Here is a 22616-nt window from a genome sequence, read left to right on the forward strand (position 1 = left end):
GCACATGTCCTTCTTCCAGACCTGCTCTTTTAGCTCGAACTCGAGCTGGCTGATTTCCAAGCGGTACCGGAGGAAGCTTTCATGGTGAAGCACTGAGGCCTGTAAAATAACGAAAGTAGTAAAAGACATCAAAACTTAAGTGGGATCACAAAGGGGTACAAAAGTGTTGACGCCTTACCCGGTTCAGCGCCTGCTGCGCCTCGTTAAAAACACTTGACGTGAAAACCTCGTTCATGTTTGCCTGGTCCTCCTCGGTCACCAAGTATTTGAGGTAGTTGGCTACGTCCACCGGAGTAGATAAGACTCGAGTATCCTCCGGGACTGTAAGAACAACAACTCTCTTGTGCTCGGGGTCCGCGCTTGGCGCAAGAAATTGCTTCACCAGTTTTGGGCTCGGACTCGGTCCGCCAGCTCCCGAGGGCACGTCCTTCTTTGGGATATCTAGGTGACCCAGCCCGAAAAACTCCTCCAATGTGGACATGCCCATGCCGTCGAAAAAGAAGTTGAGGGGATCGTCTGAACTCTGCACTCCCTCACTTGACTTTTCTTTGCCCGCTTGGGCCTCTTAGAGCATGGACTTGGTATAAGAGGGCGTCTCTATGATGTCAATGACACTGGTCGCCTCATTCGAAATGGGAGTGGCTTCCTGGGAGGTCACAACTCCATCATCCCCTCAGGTTCCCGAGCCTGAAGGGGATCGACCTCGTTGTCCCTTTCTCGGTCGTCGCATGTTTCTCAATGGGGGTCGATCCATGGGCGACGAAAATATTGTCTTCTTCGAGCTCATCCATGAGCCAGTAGAGATAGCCAGGATCCTATGCCCTGGACTTGGTATTCTTCTTGGCCTTCTAGGCCCTGGTGGTCGCCTCTTATTCCTCTTCCCCGATTTTCTTTTTTTTCTTCTTCTCCTCCTTCGCGGCAGGCAAAGACGGATCCTTGTCCTCATCAAGAGGCCTAAGTTTAGTGGTCTTAGGCAGACCTGTAAGAAAAAAAGGAAAAGTTAGCACTATATAAGTTAAGAGCATGATGGTGACTATTTCACGGAAGAACCTCACCATGAGAATGGGCCTCCCATTTTCCATTCGAAAGTTTGCGCCATGCGCGCTCGGCGTAAGGCATCTGCTTACAAATCCCCTCGATCCACTTCTTGAATCGGGGGATTGCATTTGGAACTTAGGCAACAACTGCACGACCAAAAACACAAGCGATGAGAAAAAGAAACAAAAAAGAATAAATACCCAAGAAAGACAATACTTACGGGATGCGTTCCATTCCTCGGGGAACGACAGAATCTTGGGGGAATCAGGTCTTCGGTTTTCACCCGAACGAACCTCCCCTGCCAACCTCGGTCCCGGTCCTTGTCAATGTTCGAGAAAGGAGCGTTGCTTGCTCAGCGGACGAGCTTAATCAGTCCCCCTCGGAAGATTCGGGGACTGTACAAGCGGAGTAGGTGGTTGTGGGTGAACCGGGGAGACTCAGTGTTGTTTGTGAAGTGGCGCAAGAGGATTACAATCCTCCAGAAGGATGGGTGGATTTGCCCAACGAACACCTCGTACCTCTTGCAGAAAGCAAGAACTACGGGATCCATAGGGGCGAGCGTGAAGAGGTAAGTGTAAACACTCATATACCCCTTCACGTGAGTAGTTATATCATCATTGGGCCCGGGGATGACCACGTCCTTATCCTTCTACTTACAGTCTGCTCGGACATGGGTAGGGTCTCTTTGGTGATAGAGAATATGTATCTCAATGCTCTCTCGCCTCGGTCTTGTTCGCTAGAGGCCTTCTCGACCTTAAAGTCATCCCCGATAGAGCAGCCCCCGGGTATGAAGCTCTTCATGGGGGGCTCTGGAGCCACCTCGGCATATACGGTCGGGTGGGAAGATGAAGGGGCAACCTACTGAGGCACTGACTTGGAAGTTTTAGCCATCGTGATCTAGGAAGATATGAAAATTTGAAGGGAAGTATGAAGACTTGAAGGAGAATATGAAGATTCGAAGGAAAAATATGAAGATTTGAAGAAAGAATATGAAGGTTTAAAGGTGGGATGCAGATATGAAGATCTGGGTTGGAAATCCAAGAACAAATATGTAGGTTTGAAGATCAGAGATGAAGATATGACTGCTCAAGAAGCAGGGTATAAAGATTTGAAAAAGTTAAAAGACGTTAGAAAATCCGAAGGTAAAAGCTATGATCGGAAAGTGAAAGAAGTATAAAAGGTCAAAGCTTTTATAGGGGAAACATGCAATCAATGCGTGACGTTTCACATTCGAAGACAACCAGTCGATGACCGACACGTGTCCGAAGTTAGACCGACGCGACTGATGGGATGTTTCGACTTACCCGTCATCTCAGTTACAACGTATGAGGGAAGAAATCGAGGCTCATCTATTCGTTTTCCGTCGATCCGGCGGACCTACTCTCCAAAAAATGAGGAGACTATCTGTATACAAGTAAAATCAAGGGCAATTCATACCCCGATTTTTCGGTGAAGAAAACGGAAGGAGGGCACGGACACACGAGGTTAAATTCGAGGCTAGGAGTCTTTTGTACCGAGACCCATGAAAGATGAACAATGTGCATATCGTCGGGCGTGATAAGGCAACGCTTTCCGGACCCAAAACGAGCCCTAGGACCTCAGGAGATATGGCAAATATTTACACATGACTAATAGAGGGCCGTGATATCCGTACCCAACTGGATATCACGTTGCAGATCTCGCCCGATGTCGGTTACGAGTGAGTAATTAGCGAGAAAGGGAGATTTTTACCCTTTTTAGACTTGTACTAGGGATGAAACTCTCCTATTATATAAAAGGGAAGTTTTTCTTTGATAACACACATTGTAACATGCATACCAATGCAATACATATTTATTTTTTCTGCTTTCTAGCTATTGCGAAGTTCTTACTTTACTATTGTTGTTCATTCACAATTAGCTTCGAACCAAGGATTCGATCGAGGGAAAACTACTGCTCAACCTAAGTCCGGGCTAGATCGTAGCATTACAATTGGTTTGATTATTCATTTTATCTTTAACTCGTTTATCTAATATTCTTTATTATTTGTGTTGAATCAATCTACATATCCTTAAAACGACATACAAATTTAATTATTATCCGTTTTAATGATAAACATCCCTAATTCTAAGTTATCAAGGAACATAATCATTGGAATGCAAAAAAAAGTACATATTTCATCCTCTTTCATGTAGCTTTTTTTAATCAAGCTCTTAGCTCTACCATTGTAGAACCCTTTCAACGCTGAATCGACCATTGTAGAAGCCATTGCATATCTTCTTTATGCAACATAAGGATGAAAAAGGAATAAGAAAATTTGCGATACCAACAGTGAAGAACATGAAAAACTTAGATTAACAATAGCGTTTGATATTGCCTTCTCCTTAGAGTGTCAAATGTTACAATTTTTACAAGATGCAGAAGAATATAGTAATATAATATACGTAAAACCATCCTCTCAACTAGATCGAGCTGAAAAAACAAGGTGCGTTGGGCTGGGCTTAAGAGAAGAAGCCGAAGGTGTCGAAAATGGTAGTGTGAAGTGGGTCACTCAAGTGGGTAGCCCAGTTGTTAAGTGGGCCTTTTCCAGTAGCAGCAGCTTGGACAGCAAAGCCCAAGAATGCAACCATAGCAAGACGGGCATGCTTGATCTCAGCAAGTTGAAGTGTGGCCTTTTTCTCTGGGTCAGCAGCAAGGCCCAATGGGTCAAAGAATGATCCACCAGGGTAAAGCCTCTTCTCCGGGTCAAGCTCAGCGTTCCTTTGGAATTCAATGTATCCAATAACAAGGACCTCAATCCAGATCAATGTTGTAATGGAGAATGGGAGTGGTTGTCCCAAGTAGGATGATCCCTCAACCAACTCAACCTATGCAAGTCCAAGAAAGGGTTATAAGCAATAATTTTCTAATTTCAAAAATGTTGGCAAGATTCATAATTTAAACATAAGAGTTTAACCGTTCTGTTCTCACAAGTTGAATCCAATCGTCTTTTAAATTTGTGTTCGAATATTAATAATTGTTGAAATATTTTTTACTTTTTATGTATATATATGTGTGTAAAAGATACTTAAGTTCAATCGAACACATTGAGGAAAGGAAAGATTACATTGGTGATATAGCAAGTTAAACAACAGTGATAATGTAAATATATTTTGTACAATTACTGTATATAACTTAAACCCGAGAAGGATTGTAAGTCTTTTTCATTTGATTACGTTTTGTTCATGATGCCAAGTCATTTTACCAAGAAAAGACGACATTTCTAGTTGAGGCGAGGTCAGAAAAAAGGTCTCTTCAACTACACTATGCAATATCAAACTTAAATTGTCCAAATGAATCTCGCTTTGTTTTCCAGTTAAGGTTTACTATGTTACCATTTTTTGTTGATCTATTTTTCTTCTCTTCAAGCTCGACCATGAGCATATTGCTACAACTTTAAAGTAAAAAGATTTTCTTCAGTAGAACACCAATGTACTTGTAATCCGAGATCTAGTAGCACATGTAAACCCACGGTTTTGGAAACTAGGCAATCAAGGGACAATCGGGAAAGAGTAATCACAGAAAACATACTTAGTACTCCATTAACCTACTATTCAGGCATCAAACTTGATCTAAATTACGTTATATCTAGAAGTAATATGCAGACACGATGAAACGACAAAACATAAAGCATGCATAAATGCAACTATGCATTATCACAGCGTTATTACTCTTTAACTACAATTTTATGCAAATATAATATAGATATAAAGTTTTATTTAAAACTATCCATATATATTTAATTCAAATATCATTTAGTGGGTATATATATATACATGCTTACAATTACAAACGACGGTTCTAAGAGCATGAATTAACATGTAGTAAGACTTATCTATTCAAAGGAAGTAATCTACTACTACTAAATTATAAGTCGGGAATTTAATTAACTTATGTAGCTAACAACTTAAATTTGTTTATTGTTTAATTACTAACAGTAAAATTTCACATGTCTGATATTCTAGGTAGCTAGTAGTTCCATTTCTTATTGGCAGTTAATTATCAGTAGTTATTATAAAGTGATATGATAATATTAATTTTTGTGAATATATAACTTAATCTCAGGTTATAATTAATACGTTGATGCAAAAGGATAAAATAGTACCTTTCCGGCGTCTTGCCATGTAATACCAGTGAGCCATTCAACAGTCAAAGCACCAAGTGTAGCCAACATAGCCCATCTCCCATGGATCAGCTCACATTCTCTGAACCTCTGCAGTCCAAACACCTCACTGTACGGCTGGAACGGTGTCGATTTCACATCAACAGCTTCAGTCCTGGTCCCAATAACGTCACCGGCCAAATTCTTAGCCAAATTCTGGTCCAATGAGTCCAAATCAAATTGCAAGTACTCAGCAGGTTTCCCCAAACCAAATGGATCGAATCCGTAGTCGCCGACGAGACTCCCGTCGAGATATTCCGGTGCCTTAGCTCCTGGGAACCATAACGGTCTGTCTGGGATTTGCCTTTTTGGAGCCTTTTTAGGTGCGGCTTTTTTGGTTCCGAATCCGAATCGGGCTTGGACTCTGCCGGCACCGGAGTGAATCTCCGGCAGCCGTGTTCCGATGAATGAGGATGTGGCAGCTGCGGTAGCCATTGCCGCTAATGTGAGCTAGCTATAGGGTTATGAAATTTGTTGAATTGATGTGGTGGAATATGGAGCCTATACTGATTATATTAGTGAAGAAGGTACAGATTTTTGATCTGTGGAGGAAAGAATTGTGACGGTTGGATGAGATGATGGAGTGATCGGACGGTTGAAAGAGAGAAAGGCCTTATCTGATTCTTATCATGGCTGATTTCAAGTGGTGTGTTTGAAGGACACGTAGGATTTGAAGTCTTGTGGTTGACATGCAACATTGGAGATCAGAGTTTTAGTGAATATCTCTTCTTTTTTTTATGGGACCATGTAATGAAGAAGAACGATGGGATTGGTGGGCTTTCGATTTTTCATATTACTCAGGTTGAATTGTCACATACGTGGAAAAGAAAGAAAGAAAGAAAAGAAAAAAAGAAACAGTGACAAAACTTGTCATGTACTTGCCTGCTTAGTACTATGATCTTTTAACATAATTATCTTCTTGTTTGATTTATTCCCTTATTTCCCTTTGTTCTTTTTTCTTTTTCTTTTTTAATTTATAAAATAAGGTAATTTTATTATAAAACTAGCTTTGATCCTGATTGCAGTGGACGCCTTATTTTGCACTAGAGTGAAGTTACGAATTTATAGAAAATGTAAATTTAGAAGCAACATGTTAAGCGGAGGTGAGAGCAGAGGGTTAACTTTAGATATCAATCATGTCATCTATTGCAATGGTTTTAAAACCGTTGCAATAGGCCTGATTACTAGTATTGACATGTTGATCGAAGTCACAATTAAACGAAAAATTGGTATGACTTTTGCACTCAACGACTTGATACAATGATTCCTAACCCCTTTAAGTGTTTTTGAATTGAATGAAGCTCTACTAGTTACATTAATTGTGTGACATTTTATTAAAACACAAACAAGTTTTCTTAAATACGGAGTAGTAATCTTACTTCATATTAATTATTTCATCAGATCGATTTGTGATGGAATAGATATGATTTCTTTACACTCAATAAGAGGTTTCAGGTTTGAACCCAAAAAATAAAAAAAACATTCTGGTAGGGAGAATTGTCCTCCTTTAACAGGCCTTGCATGACACAAATTTGAATTAGTCAAGACCTCAAAGCAGGTATCGGACACCAGAAGGAACCTAAACAAAATTATTTCATCAGAGTTTACAAATTTATTTGTGGTTATGTTCTTATTATGTTACTGTCCAGAAGAATATTGTCAATACTGACTCATTTGGGTGGGAGAAAGAAAGAAAGCACATAGGAATAGGTGCATTATATTTATTTCGAAGAAAAACTCTTTGAATTTCGAAATTGCCTATTATATTATACTCGCGTGGGCATAAAATCCGAAAAATCGAATTCCGAATCAAATCGAATTAATTTGGTATTTCGATTTTGATTTTTTCGGTATTTCGGTTTATTTCGGTACAAAAATTTCGGTATTTCGGTAATTCGGTTCGGTATACGGCATACGGTATTGAGTTTTTGATATTTCGGTATACCGAAATAGTTTAGTCCAAGCCCAACTTTGTTTTTAATTTTTAGCCCAATAACCTTAAGCCCACACCCCAAATTCCAAAGAGGAATCGACATGGGTGAGCACTTTTTAAAAATTATTTAAGAAAATAATAATATTTTTTATTTATTACATAAATGAAAGACTTTTTTTTACACTAATGGCATATTATAAAGATTAAGAAAATAATTAATGACCAGACAAGATGCATAAATCATGGGACATTCTCTACCATCTTAAAGAACTTTTGACATACTTCCTTAATCCGGCAATATCCAACATTGAAATGCATCCTATGGTGTTTCATGCGTTCCATTATTCTGTAGGATTTTGATGGTTTATGTTAGATATATTATACGTATATATCTATCACTATATGGAACATACCTATTTATATATGTACATTATGTCATTTATATATGTTGTATATAATAGTACTATATTATACAAAGTGAAATTCATACAACTATATAACATAGTCCAAACATATAGTAATATTTATACGATAAATATACCATAAACTGAATTATAACATATAATACACTCCAGAATTTTTATATCAATATTTTGGCGGAATTCTGAATACATAATATTTATATCGATATTATTCTGTAAATATTTATTTCTAAGTATGTATGTGTCTTATATCATTTATATAATTAAATATGCAATATACTATCATTATTCCATAAATATAAAATGAAATTATTTCATTATTATACTTTTTATAATATTAATTGTTGCTAATTAAATTTGTAATATACCAAAAACTACGTTTGATGGAAGTCATTCATGCGAGAAATTAGGAATAGATTGTGGAGAATTGGTTGATCCATGGCAGAAGAAAAAACTAAGATATTTCAGTTGTTTGCTTCCTATTAGTTAATGGAGTGAGGGAGATAGTGAAAATTTAGTTTAAACCGAACCGTACCGAACCAAAATAAGAAATACCGAACCGTACCGAAATATTTTGGTACGGTATTTGGTATACACAATTGATAAATCGAATACCGAAATATCGAATCGAAATTCTTAAATACCGAACCGAAATACCGAATGTCCACCCGCCTCATAGGATGTTTATGAAATGGTTCACTAAACAGGGATGTGTTACAAAAGTATGTCGATAATTGCATTTCGAACTAATAGGAATTTATTCTACTTCATCTATTAAAGAAAAATGATTTTCTCAACAAGCTTTATCCAAGAATGTATAGACGAGATGGTTGAAGACTTGCATTCCAGTACACATTATTTCAATTACTTATTTCAAAAGGTGGCTTGAAAACCTTTATTCCTTGTAAATCAAACACTATCGAGTAACTATCATATAAAACTCCAACATTATTGAAGAACCCCATTGTTACTCTCGCTCATATCTTTTATGGTGGACAACACCTACGAAATTTGTTTCAGCAAATGTGTTTTTATGCTATGTGCATTTCTACTGTAATTTTTTTATACTATCAAGTTAAGTTGACCTACAATAATATGTTACTCTCAGCCTGATATGATTAACCTAAAAAATATAGCAATAACATGTATACTATAACAGATACGGCTCAATGGTGTTGGACAGTTGGAGGCCTAAAGTCAAGCCATAATAAAAGGCCTTAAACTTGTTTAATAATTTTAGACATTTTTGGTGAAGTTTATTCTTTTTATTTTTTGAGATGCAATTTAATCTCGACGATGTAACCAACCCATTTAATCTTTGTTGAAACATTACTAACCTTTGATAAGATTTTATTAAATTTAATTTTGATTTTTTTTCCACATGAGCGTTAACATAACTCACTATATAGCATTACCTTCCAAAATAATAATTATGTGTGAATTTGTATTTACAAAGATGATAAACAAATCAGCTATAGCTTTTCACCATCTAATTAGCTTGAAGCATACCTAAAGAGACCTTGAAGAAAATATCTTACAAAGTTAGAGTTGTAAATAAAATTTGTTCAAGTTTAAATAAGAAAAACTAGAAAGTAACTACAAATTTAATTATTTTTCACTTTCATTTGAATTTTCTGAACCAAATTTGAAAAAAAACAACATAAATATAATACTATGAGATTAACGATTAATGACAATGTAGCAATAGATGGTTAAAAAATTTCTTATCACTACGTAATAATAAGTACAATAAATATTTAAATTACATATAAGAAGAGTAGATTTTGGGGCCTCTAATTTTGTGAGGCTTAAAGCGATCGCTTTAGTACCTTAGGGGTTAAGTCGCCTCTGATTATAATATTGTCTCTTTTCGTTTTTTTGAGTCGATAGTCTTTCGAAAACAATCTCTTTACTTTTTCGGGGTAGGGGTAAGGTTTGCGTACATATTACCCTCCACATACTTTACTAGTGAGATTTTAGTGGGTTGTTGTTGTTATTTTTCTCCAAAAGCAATCACAAGGGACTTCATTAATATAGTTACTATTATAACAATAACCAGACGTTTCATAAGATTCTCATTCTATCATGAAATGCGAATAATAATAATAATATCCTTCGGTAATGGGCAGCAACAAAAAGTTTTTCTTAGGCACTCATTGCCCTACCTTTTATTTATCTCAAATACTTAAGACTTTCATCTCCAACCTTTACCCCCATTTTGGGACCAAACCCAAAATGGGGATTTCTTCAATTTTAAGATAACTTATTCCAACCATTTTTCCATTTTTTTCTCCAAAAGAGAATATTTTTTTTTATATTCTTCTCTTTCTTCTATATTATATTATTATCTTTCATTTTAATTTTATTTTTTAATTTCTATTAAACAAATTCCATCTTTTATTTTTATTAATTTGTAATTACTATTAAAACAATTTCATAAAATTTTAAATAATATAATTTGTAAGCAATTATTATAGATTAACTAATAATTCAAATAAAAGTGAGGTCATATTTTATATTTGCACCTTTTATTTTTTTGTGATGGTTATATCTTTTTCATACAATGATAACTCATAATAAAATTAACTATCAATTTTACATAAAAAAAATAGATGCACGATAATTAATTTTTTAAAATTATACGTCAAAGTTAAGATGAAAAATTAATTAGGTAAATATATTATATAAACATAATTAAGTATATATAAAAAGATAAATTCAAAGATTAAATAATAAAAATAATAATATTTTAATGGGGAATAGTAAATGAGGAGATGAATAGTTTGTCCCCAAATTTGGGGAGACACTATTCACCCCCATTTCGGGGACAAAAATGGGGGAGGGTTGGAGTGAAATTTTTTCATTTTTGTCCCCAAAAATAGGGAAATCTCCATTTTGGGGACAAGGTTGGAGTTGCTCTAAGATACAGAAAAAAGAGCTGATAAAACTCTTTATTTCCAAAAATAAAATAAAATATACAACTACTAGAGGAATTTAATTATACTGTTTTTATTTGCATAATTGATAGAGAGTATACAAACGCTAAATATTTCAAGCTCTTAATATTACGATTTAAATTATGAAAGTAACTCTTAACTAGTAACTCTCTTAAGACATAGTATACCATGCCTCAATAAGCTAGACAATATAGATGATTTCAAGTTAAAAAAGAGTTATAAATTACTACTAATAACTACCTTACCATACACAGTTTGATATTCGTTTCTTCAATAATAAACCACCTACATTTATTCACTTTCAGCCAATAATTATTCCCTCTATATGAAAGTTATGCACGCCATTCTATAAAAAAAATCTATAATTATTAATTAAAGCTAAATTTTAAACAAGTTATTTTTTAAATTTTCACTCAAATCACTCATAAAACTTCAAAAACAACCCAAACTAAAATTTATGTCCAAACACAACTTTAAATTTCAAATACCATTTTCACTTAAAAAAAAATTTCATTCGAATTTTACAATTCTCATGTCCAAACGCCTATATCGTTGAAATATTTGATGTCCTCCACGTGTTTATCTTTCAAAAATGCCACGCAATATTTCGATTGTCCTTGCCTGCATGCTACTACTACCTAGTTTGCTAGTCCAAGTGCCATGCTTTCTCCCCAATTGATTTCTTTATTCTAATTTTCGTTTGAGGTTCGGTATTTGTTTTAAAGCAGATCAATATCGTGCCACATAAAATTCAAAAGGAAAAGCATTTTTTGCTAGAATTCTTTTCATTTCTAGGATTCAAATTCGAAATTTTTTCATTATATTATTTGGTTTGCAAATTGCAATGTAAATTCTGCATTTTTTGCATTCCTAATTAAACATTTACTTCTGATATAAACTTTTGAACAACTAATATCTGCATAATCAAAAATTAATTTGCGTAATGTTTCATAAAAAAAAAGAAAAGAATATTCCTATAACATGATAGAATGAAATTACATGTAATAGTGTTACATTACAATTCATGCATTATTATCTACTGCTTTAAGAAGTTGTTTACTACTATTATTTACCATATAATGAGTCCAATACCGTGAATCAAGTTGAAGGATTAGGATAGGGAATCACAAAATTTGCATAAAATAAATACAGTATTTGATTACAGATATTAAGAAAAATAATTTTTGTGTAATAAATTAATTTTGATCGGTGGTAAAAGGAAAAATAAATAAATTCCTATATCATGGATGCCACGTTTAATTTATTATAACTTGCATTAAGTTATATAGAAATACGTGTGTTACTTAAGATAGAATGTATAAAATCATATGTATTAATGAATATGGTAGAAATCTAAATTTAAGTTATATATATTGATAATGTAAAAAAATTCTTGCATTATCGGTACATTTTAGTTGATTTTATTTTTAAGATTACTAATTATTTGTTAGAGAATTACCTGCAGCTGCTTTTTACAGGCTGAAAATGTTTATTTTTAAAACTGGGCATAAAACATATACTCTAAAAGTATTTAAAAATAAAAATGTAAAATAAGGTTTGTCAGTGAAATGGAGTTTACTTTTTGTTATTCGGTCGTGTACTAAAGTAGTAGCTTGATTCTTCTGTTACTTCTCTTTTGGGTTTTGCTCTGTTTTTCTCCACTTTCCCTTCTGCCCAACAATTTTTATCTTCCTGGTATTGCCTCTTCTCTATTCTTTTTTCTCTTCATATTAATACTTGTTGCTGTAGATTCACAGTTCTTGTATTTTTCTTATTGAGAAAAATTAGTACACTTATTCAATTACCTAAACACAATAATTGGTTTCAAGAGTAAAATTGGTTTCGCAGAAGTAAGTACATACTTGGGTTAAAGTGTTTTTTTTTTTTTTTGAATTTTCATTTGTTTTATTGTGGTTGATTTAGTCTGATTTTTTACTTTGTTTCTGTTTTCTTATTGAGCAAAAGAAATGAATTTTGCTGATTTGGTCTTCTTAGGAAGGTTTATTTGTTGTACAAATGGTGGATTTTTTTTCGTTGACTTGGATGTATATGAAATCTAGCTGATAATTTTTTTTATTGTTTTTCCATTTGTAGAAGACTTATGGAGTAGTACTTTTATGTAATTTTCAAATATCTAAATTTAATTCCAAAATTTGAAGGATCTATGACTGAGATCACAAAGAAAATTAACGACTTTGACTCTATTACTCCGAACTTTGACTTTATCTCTTTCTGAGTCGTGTCTTCCTATTGGTATATCTGTTGCAGTAGTTTTGGTTTTACTTGCTTTTGTTCATTTAAATTGATATTGTGAGATCATGCAGGGAGATATAACATAGAGACTTAAGTTATTTCAAATTATTCGAATACTTCTTTGTTAAGGTTTTGGGACTGGATATAGCATTTCCATGGGGAGAAAAGGTCAGACTTTAGGTAATTATTAGAAAAAAATATACTTTAGGGTAAAGAATCAATACTTTTGCGGCCATCTAAACGGAGAGTTGGAGAGTAGGACAAATAATTGTTGTGTTGTGTTTCTCTTAAATTCTTTTGGTATTTTGGAATGCTTTGAGTGTTCAATGTGCATTATTCATGTTGTTATGTATCATATTGTTCATTGATAAAATGTCACAGCTATGGGGTTTTAACATAGGCCGCTTGTTTTGATTAGGCAGTTCTAAGTTACAATGAAGGGTGGAAAAGGAAAAGGGGCGTTGAGAAAAGAAACAAGGTCTGCACTGAAGCCTGTTGAGGACCGGTGAGTAGCGTTTTAAATTTTGTGATTCTGGCTTTATATGCAAGTATTTCCGGTGTTGGTAACTTGATGTTGCATAGACCTTTCTGCAATTGTAGCTGATGCTACGACCTTTCGGGAATGAAGTTTCTGTGATTTTGGTTTTGATGTTCCGTGTTGGCACAGTGATCAATTAGTGATGGATCATGTCTGTCTCTCTTGTTTTCAGAAAGATGGGGAAGAGAAAGGCTACGTTGAACGATAAACGGAAGGCCAAGAAGGACAAAAAGGCCAAGAAAGATCCTAATAAGCCTAAGAGGCCTCCCAGCGCCTTCTTCGTATTTCTGTAGGCTTCGTTTTTCATAATAAATTCTAGATTCAGTGGCATATCTATAGTTGCGTGATGTAACCAACAAATGATCATGTATGCCACTGCAGTGAAGAATTCAGGAAGACGTTTAAAAAGGAAAATCCTAATGTGAAGGCTGTATCAGCTGTAAGCTTTTGATGGTGTTATTTCATAAGCATTGCCTCCTTTAATAGTTGGTTCTGAGCACAACTGATTTCTTCTTGGTTTAATGTCATAAATGAAGGTCGGGAAAGCTGGAGGGGAGAAGTGGAAATCTATGAGCGCAGCTGTAAGTAATTCAATGTATTTCCCAATATTAGTGATTCAAGCAGCGAACTTGGCGCAATGACCACTTCATACATGTCATACTGTTATGTTGTTATACAGTTTAAAGGGTTGAAAACTTCTTTCAGCTTCTCATTGACATTTACTTGGTGAGAAATATTAGCATTTAGTTTTACCATAAGGATGGATTCTTCGCACTCTCTTTTTAAGGGACAATATTTACATATTTACTGTAATGAGGTACCTTATAAGGCTGGTTTTACGTGTTGAAAGGAAAAAGCACCATATGAAGCCAAAGCAGCAAAAAGGAAGTCTGAGTATGAAAAGCTCATGAATGCTTACAACAACAAGCAGGTTAGCTTCCTGTAACTTGTTTTATTTTCAAGATTCATCTGATCTTTTCACAATATCAGTCAACATTATAAATTTAGAAAAGGGAGCTTCCTTGTTCTAACTTCATCAATTGAATTAGCCGGAAAGCTCAGACGATGATGGCGAAGAAGAAGAATCTGAGAGGTCAAAATCGGAGGTACATGATGAAGATGCGGAGGGCAGCGGACAGGTATTACTATTTTTTCACTGTTCTATAGTGTTGAAGTGGGAGCCTTGGAGCAACGGTTGTCTCCATGTGACCTATAGGTTACGGGTTCGAGGGTTCGAGCCGTGGAATCAGACACTGAGGCTTGCATCAGGGTAGGTTGCCTACACCACACCCCTTTGAGGTGCGGCCCTCCCAGGACCTAGTGTGAACGTGTGATGCTTTGTATACCGGGCTGCCCTTTACAGTTCTACAGTGTTCTGCTGACTCTATACTTATGAGTGCATCTAATAGTTTTTGAGTATATGTCGACAAGGATGTTGTTGGCTCAAAGTCCCCTCCTTTAAGGGTGTTAAAACAAGAGAGTTGTGATCCTTTAAGGGTGTTAAATATTGGGTTTATTGATCCTTCTAGTTGTATTTTTAGGCCTTCTTTTTTTTTTTTTTGGGGGGGGGGGGAGGGTGTCTTTTTTGTCTTTGCTGATGCTTGAGGCGCACTTTGATTGCAAAAATTGGCCGAGGGAGCAGATGTTCAATGTAAAAGTTTGAATATTAACTTTCAAGAATGATTGATCCAACATGAATCTGTATAGTAAGAGAAACATTTAATACTAGAACCTTGTGCCTGAGAAGGCAAGTCATGATAATTATCACAGATGTCGGGGGGTTTCGACAATATTACTGCTAAATTCTTATTAGAGTTGATGTCAGTTGTGTGATTTGAAATGAAATTTGAGAAGACAAGCAATATAGTACCTTTCCTATTACGGAGCTAGTTGTTAAGTAGTGCATAAACCATTTATGCCTGTCCTCTTTTGGGACTTGGATCCATTACCAGAGTTGCTATATGCTCCTTTGATGGTAAATAGTTTTGTATTTCAAGTAGACTCATTTATCACAGTGGCCACAATGTTTCATATCGTACTTACTAGTGCTCGACAATATGTAGGGTGAAGAAGAAGAGGAGGAGGATGATGAGGAGGAGGAAGATGAGGATGATGATTGAAGCTATTTTGCTTCCAACACTCAGTTTTTGTACTAATTTTCCATCCGACAAGGGTTGAGTGAACATATGTGTTTTTTGCTGTATTTTCTGTTACCTAGTTTGGTCACGCAGTTTGCTGAAACTCAACTCTGCTGGTAGTCAGTGGCATCCACTTGTTTACATAACTTGAATGAACTTGTATATGTAATATGATGATACGTAATATATATATATATGGTATGTCTTTTATCTGACTTCAGATCTTTGTTGATTCTTATCTGCACTCTGAATGCAAGGAATAGTCGTTGATCAAAGGAGCTTGAGTAGTTTGAATGTTGGCTTATATAACACAGGCACCTGAGGTGCGCGTTAAACCAAGATTTTTCTACCTAAAATTTAATTGGCTAAACAACAAATGGACAGACTCCCTGGATATAAAAGTGATAAGCAGAAGCACGAGATCTTGGAAAAACAAGTAAAATTCTGCGCTAAGCATGGGTGTATTTTTACTGGCCATAACCAACAAACTCTTTTAGTTTTTATGGTCAAAAGTTTAATTGGCTAAACAACATGACCTGATACAGACTCTATCCGTGTTTAATTCATATATTCAACATCAGTAATCTCTCTTGCAAAGTAGGGAATATATGTCAGCTGTCAACATTAAACGTTGAAAAAGTTAAAAGAAAGGCAATAACCTCTCAACTATAAAATGCCGTCTGTTAATCAGTACACCTCAAATCTCAATTTTTACTTAGGATTCAATTGTATAATGACCAAGGATAGTGAATGAGAACTTGCAACGTATGCACTATATTACATTTTATACTAGCTTTCTTCTCATGAAAATAAATGCTTGATAATAAACCTGCACTAAAATATAATATCTCTAAGTTTCATGAACCAGAAATGAAAGACAAAGCAACCTAAAGCCTGGAGAAGTTGAAAGTTTACTTCACAGATGATGATTTTAAGCAATTTGTCGAGCAGTAGCGAGGTGCCAATGTGTCCACTGAACAAGAATCAGGAAAAAATTAAACACTTAAATTGAAAACTAGGGAGTGTAAGATAGTTTTATCTAAAAGCAAGCACCAGCTACCAGCATATTCTCTTGGGTATCTGAGTTTGGCATTGGCATGCTGGGTATCAGCTCCAAAAACTTCCCCTTGAATCTTCCTGTTGGTTCTTGACAAAAGAAACTTAGGGAAACAAACAGGGGAAAATAATAGGAAAATAAAAGCTATATACTGGAATAGATGTAAAAGGAACTCTAACTGAAAATTATATTTTATTTCATTGCATTTGGACTTCAATTTATAAGAGGAAAATGATAGGAAAATAAAAGCAGTGTACGGGAATAGATGTAAAAGGAATTCTAACTGAAAATTATATTTTATTTCACTGCATCTTGACTTCAATTTATAAGAAAAATACTAACTTAAAAGACCTAAAAATTCGCACAAAATCTGATGAAATTAACAAACTCCTAGAGACTAGTTCACTCATAAAGACTAGTTCAAAATTATTTAAAATTCAAACTAAATTACTACAGTAAATAACTCTTAAGTTGAAACAGTAAAATAATTTTATTGAGAGCAGCTTCTAAAGCATATTTCTAACACTCCTCCTTACTTTTGAAGCTGCAAATTTTGAATTTATGCCTTGTAAACCTTTAACTGGAATCGACTTTGTACGTAAATCTGCCAACTGATCTTGCAGTAAATCGAGTTCACTTTTCTATTTTGCTGCATCTCATGATTGTCAATGAAATAAGTTGGCTCTTTTTTTGGCTTCATTTGCATCTTGCGTTGAGACTTGTCAACTTTCTTCCATATTTGCATTTTTCCTTGAGGCTTGTTAACTTTCTTCCCGATTTTATTTTTTTTGAAATATTGACAACTTCTTCTTTGCCTCATTTTCACATATGTCCTCAATTGGAGGATTATCTGCCCTTTGTAGATTTTTTGGCTCCATTTTTCTTCTTCTGTTGGATCAAATGAGAAGTTTTTACTTCTATTTTTAACCCTTAAAATCTCAAGTCCAGTTGCATCATAAATAAAACAATGTTTATCTTCAAAGGATACTTTAAATCCTTTTTCTATTAGTTGCCCAACACTCAATAAATTTTGATCAATACCAGGAACATAAAGAACATCTGAAATTTTCTTAGTACCTGAATTTGTTGAGATTGCAATAATTCCTTTTCCTTTAGCAAGAATATAATTACCATTCCTAATTCTGATTTTCTTATTTTCCATAGACGTGAACTCTTTGAAAAGATTTTTGCCATATGTCTTGTGGTTTGTACAACCACTATCAATCAACCAAAAATCATATTTCTTGGTTGAAAGAACAGTTGCCACAAACAAGTGATCTTTTTCTTCTTCATTGGTGACTTGAGCATCTGCTTCATACTTTTGATATTTGTCTTTGCAAATTATAGCTCCATGACCAAGTTGGTTGCAAATTTTATACTTTGTATCTGGCCTCTTCCAACATTTGAATGGTGGATGACTCTTTTTGCCATGGTGCTTGACTTTTTTTGCCATGGTGCTGACAAGGTGGGTAATTTGCATTATTACCGTTGCTTTGAGTTTTGTGGTTGGCTATCAAAGCTTCTTCAACCATACCATCTTGCCTCGTAAGCCTCCTTTGCTCTCATGCCTGCAATGTATTTAACAATTCTGCCAAGGTAATCTTGGATAGATCCTTTGTATTTTCCAAGGTAGTTATGGATACTTCATATTTTCAGGCACCGTAACAAAAAAAAGATTCAACAATTCTTGAATCTTTAAATTTAGTACCAAGCAACCTTACCTTGTTAACAATGCCAAGCAACCGATCGGAGTATTCTTTGATGGTCTCAGATTCTTTCATTTTCTGCAACTCGAATTTTCTTATTAAATTCAACACCTTCATGCCTCGTATTATTTCATCTCCTCTATATTTTTTCTTCAGATAATCCCAAATTTCTTTTACTGATTTAAGAGCCATAACTCTCGTGAAAATAGTTGCAGACACACCAACAAACAAAGTTGCTTTCCTCTTTGATTTTCTGATTTTTTTTTTCCTTGTGACTCTTGATCTGGGCCATGGTGGGATTGCTAGACAGCGGAAGAATATCATAATCCTCTTCCACGGCCTCCCAAAGATCTAAAGCCTCCAAGTAAGTCTTCATTCTCACTACTCATAGTTAGTAATTTTCACCATAAAAAACAGAGCCAATTGAGAAAAACTTGTTTCAGTCTCCATCTCACTCAAGAAAAGATTTTACTTAGGTCCCTTAAGAAGATGGCTCTTGATACCAATTGTTGGTTCTTGATAAAAGAAACTTTGGGAAATATCAGGGGGAGATGATAGGAAAATAAAATAGATGTAAAAAGAAACTCTAACTAAAAATTCTATTTTATTTCACTCAATTTGGACTTTACTTAAAAGACCTAAAATTAGCACAAAATCTGGTGAAATTAATAAACTCCTACCTAGAGACTAGTTCACTATTAAATACTACGTAACTGTTAAGCTAAGCTGAAACACAAAAATAATTTTAGAGAGAGCAGCTTCCAAAGCATATTTCTTACACTTCCTCGTCAAACTAACTCTGTTCTTCAATTCCAAAACACGTATTCCCCAAATAGCAGTTTCTTTAATCGACCCCATTGACTGTATTAACTACGTCTCAATCACAAATTAGTCGGATCTCATGGTTATCATGTGATTAGCGTTCATGCTTTTCATCTGATTATAGGTTACTATTTTCTTGATCATACGTGGTGCTATCATCTTGGTCATCTGACCAAGGAGCATCACGTTGCTAAAAATATTGATTTTTTAGTCTTGAATTGGACTTACTGCAGAATACTATATATATCTCAAATGAGCTGGAACATAAGTTTGGATGTAAAGATTATATCTTTTTATCATTTTATTGTTTGGGTTACCATTTTTTTTTTTATGGGACTAAGGATTAGTTATTATTGTTACACTTACCTTTAGGTTTAGTGTCGGTATTGGGTCATCTTGGAATGATATATTGATAATGGTGTGTATTTGTGGACTAAGCATTTCCACCCTCTTATTTACAGGTAAAATGATAAAAGGGCATGTAATTTTGATGGAGAAGTACAGGAATGGAACTTCAAAAAGGAATATTCTTTAGTTCTATTTCGAAGATTTGCTTCGCTGTCCTTATACGGACTTTGTCCGGTAATAAAAGGGGTTGTTTCTGGCTCGATATGTATTGATCGAATGATGGTTGAATATGGAGAATACTCCCTGATGTTTTGCTAGTCTGGTTTTGTTTGAAAATAGGTGGCGGTCTAAGATTTAAACTCTATGGGTTCAACTTTAAAATTTTAAGCATTGAACCCATTATAATTTTAAAGTTATGGATTTATATCTATTATTTATTTTAATTTTAATAGTTTTACATATAAATTTATGCTCCTTATCGAAAGTTATGCGTTCAATTTAACCCGTACTTATAGTACTATATTCGCCTTTGTCTCTTGCTATGTTTGTTGTTCGAGTATGTAATCTAGCAAGAGGTGGATCCAGAATTTAAATATGATGAGATCGACCTTAGGTTCTCAGCACCGAACTTATTGCACTATTAAAAGTAGGTATGTATGTATGTGAGAGCATTTTTTCACATATATACCTATACTACGTGTCAGAAAAGCTGATAGTTAGAACACTACTACATCCGGATCTGTGAATAGCAATTTATCTTTGCAAAGTGCAGGAACGGTAAGTGTTCTCTTGACTGCTTGTCCATATTATTCCGTGGATCTTGCCCCTTTTTTATATTATTTTGGTTTTAATTAATATCTTCACGCCTTTGACATCTTCCAACAATTATCTTGACAGATATCTAAATATCAGATGTAATAGATCAGTCTTCTTCTAAACTCTGTATTAGTTCATAAATTTAACCTACAAAAACATAAGGGGGACTAGCTAGATCAAACACCCCCCTATGGCCTGTCAAAATGAGGGAGACTCAATTCTTTCTACATTGATAGACTACAACTTCTAAGGATCCAATAAAGATTTCGCAATGGTTTCACCAAGTTGATAACCTTTTTGGTTCACCGAAGAATCCAAGTTCAAGTCTTTGCAAATATTCTTTTTTCTTCTTTTGATCTCTTTGACCTCTAGCTTCTGTACTCGTCTAGGCCATCATCAGAATAATCTTTATCCGAGCAGGAGTCCAAGATTGTTTCATTGAACACCTCTTTTACGTCCCCCCATAGCCACAACTTGGTATAAAAGGTGGTGCCGATTATACCAAATAGTGTTATGCATGAACCAGATGGTAGCGATAAATCGTCCAATGGATGAAGATCAACCCACTATTGGATTGGTTTTGTAACATCCTCTGTTACAAGAACCGTATCGTCTTCGGCATTTTTTTCTTCATCTTCCTCGTGAAACAAAATCATGTTGTGTACAGGAATAAATTTGATTTGCTCTTCAAGTTTTTGAACAAAATCATGTCGTGAAACAAAATCTGATTGTATCATAGTTTTTGAAATCCATGATCATGCTCGAGAGGGGATTTAAGTTTTCTAAACTGAGAATGTTAATCAACCTAACACTCTTTCTGATTGTTTAAATGAACCCTTTCTTTTTTCAGTTATAGTTAAACGGTTATAATTGCCATCCGCAGAAGACTTAAGAGTTTAGATAAGCACGTTTTGTTTTGGTAATTAAAACAATTTTATTACCTGTAAAGAATATGTACAGCTCAAGACAAAAGAAAACATATCTAAAACTGGCAACACCCAGTAATTAGAGTTAAGACTAGATCATCTCCACTATATCTCCTTACACAGCTAACTCCTCAACCTCTACCAATTACCTAGGATAAAAATTGAGTTCGTGAATCTTCCTAGCTAATTTTGGCCGCATGCTACCTCTGAATATAACCTCCTGTATAATCAGTTTCACTAGTATATCTGAAGATCTCTGCTTGCGTTGAAAGACGCTATTGTTCCTCTCTTACCATAAATAGTACACAGCTCCAGCTAGTGTCATTCTGTAGATGTTTGCAGTAGCTGTCTTCCCGTTGCAGTATTTCTCAGCCCATTGAATCTCTGTTTGCCATTCAACAAAAAAAAAAACATATTTACGTTGTTGATTCATTCATAAAGTGTCATGTTTGTTCCATGAGATGATTACACTAAAGATTTATCATAAATTGACTAGTTTTATGCTGGCTCGAATCAGTAATGTAAGTAAGCTCATGCCTGATGGAACAAACAGTTCTCCAAGGGGACCGATAAGAAGGAATTTAGTTACTACTAGTATTACCAGGCAATGATCATTGACGATGATATTAACATCCTAACCTAACACATCATTTTTTTTGTCTCTTCATTTTCTCCTGCAACATTAGGCTTACCACTTTTGACACTGTTAAGCGTTTGATAGCGAGAAGTGAGAAAGAGCTCCAAAGAGTTATGGAGGAAAACCGCGAGAGGCAAAAGACAGAATCCTAGATATGTACTGCACCATATTGTAGATGTTCTGATTCTTTGAAGGTAATTGATCTCTTAATTAATATTCATGTCATTTTGAAGCACTAGTTCGACGAGCAAGAGAATTAATAATCTTGCTTATTGCCTGGAGCTCCAATTTTGTAAAACCAGGTTTAGTTGCCAGAGTAGTTAGGTTGGCTTTGTTATGGCTTGATTAGCTCAGTTTAACATTTGTGTAATGGCAAAGAACTATCAGCTGCCTATAAGGAGCTGATCACTGATCTATCAACATTAGACACACTTCATTTTTATCAGTACTTTGCACTCTTTTGTGGATTATTGTGTTATAATGCCAATTTCTGTTCCTTATTTTACAGATTAAATTAATTAAAGGATGCTAAAATTTGAATAAAGACCGCAGAAGAAAGTTGTTGAAGAGAATATTAAAATTATGTCATACATTTAAAATTACAAATATGTGATCTCAAACATTGGATTAAAAAGTAGATAAGAACTGGAACATAACGAATTGTCATAATTTTCACTACAAATATAGAAAAATATTACTCCACTCTATTAAAGTAAACAAAAACTATGTTTTCATATAGCCCGAACACCTTCAATCAACAACTTGATTTCTGCAAATGTACCGTACAAGCATCTGAAGTAGCCGTCAACATTCCAATGCTGGAACCTTGCGAGAAATTAATTTCC

The 22616-nt window shown here is 34.9% G+C and overlaps 2 protein-coding genes and 1 long non-coding RNA gene across 5 annotated transcripts; 2 read left to right on the top strand and 1 right to left on the bottom strand.

The window, feature by feature from the left end:
- Window positions 1-3349: 3349 nt before the first annotated feature.
- LOC104086099 (chlorophyll a-b binding protein CP29.2, chloroplastic) lies at window positions 3350-6001 on the bottom strand. Its single transcript, XM_009590268.4, has 2 exons — window positions 5162-6001; window positions 3350-3884 (listed from the first exon to the last, which is right to left on the bottom strand). The coding sequence occupies exons 1-2, from the start codon at window positions 5651-5653 to the stop codon at window positions 3519-3521; spliced, it is 858 nt and encodes a 285-aa protein (XP_009588563.1). The 5' UTR covers window positions 5654-6001; the 3' UTR covers window positions 3350-3518.
- Window positions 6002-12071: 6070 nt separating this feature from the next.
- On the top strand, window positions 12072-15674 carry LOC104086100 (high mobility group B protein 1). 3 transcript variants are annotated; one of them, XM_009590269.4, is made up of 8 exons: window positions 12072-12225; window positions 13202-13288; window positions 13494-13610; window positions 13703-13760; window positions 13858-13902; window positions 14172-14252; window positions 14371-14460; window positions 15385-15674. In XM_009590269.4, exons 2-8 carry the CDS (start codon window positions 13218-13220, stop codon window positions 15439-15441), a joined length of 519 nt encoding a protein of 172 aa, XP_009588564.1. In that variant the 5' UTR covers window positions 12072-12225; window positions 13202-13217; the 3' UTR covers window positions 15442-15674. The 3 variants fall into 3 exon arrangements, with proteins under 3 accessions (XP_009588564.1, XP_009588565.1, XP_070037888.1); XM_009590270.4 differs by having other exon boundaries at window positions 12097-12225; window positions 13206-13288; XM_070181787.1 differs by lacking the exon at window positions 12072-12225 and adding an exon at window positions 12247-12380.
- A 2321-nt stretch (window positions 15675-17995) lies between these two features.
- On the top strand, window positions 17996-22238 carry LOC138896547 (uncharacterized). The gene is made up of 2 exons (XR_011409900.1): window positions 17996-18586; window positions 19506-22238. It is a non-coding gene; the product is annotated as an uncharacterized lncRNA (long non-coding RNA).
- Window positions 22239-22616: the final 378 nt, after the last annotated feature.

The sequence above is a fragment of the Nicotiana tomentosiformis genome, chromosome 7, assembly GCF_000390325.3.
Source record: "Nicotiana tomentosiformis chromosome 7, ASM39032v3, whole genome shotgun sequence".
In the NCBI taxonomy this organism is placed as follows: domain Eukaryota; kingdom Viridiplantae; phylum Streptophyta; class Magnoliopsida; order Solanales; family Solanaceae; genus Nicotiana; species Nicotiana tomentosiformis.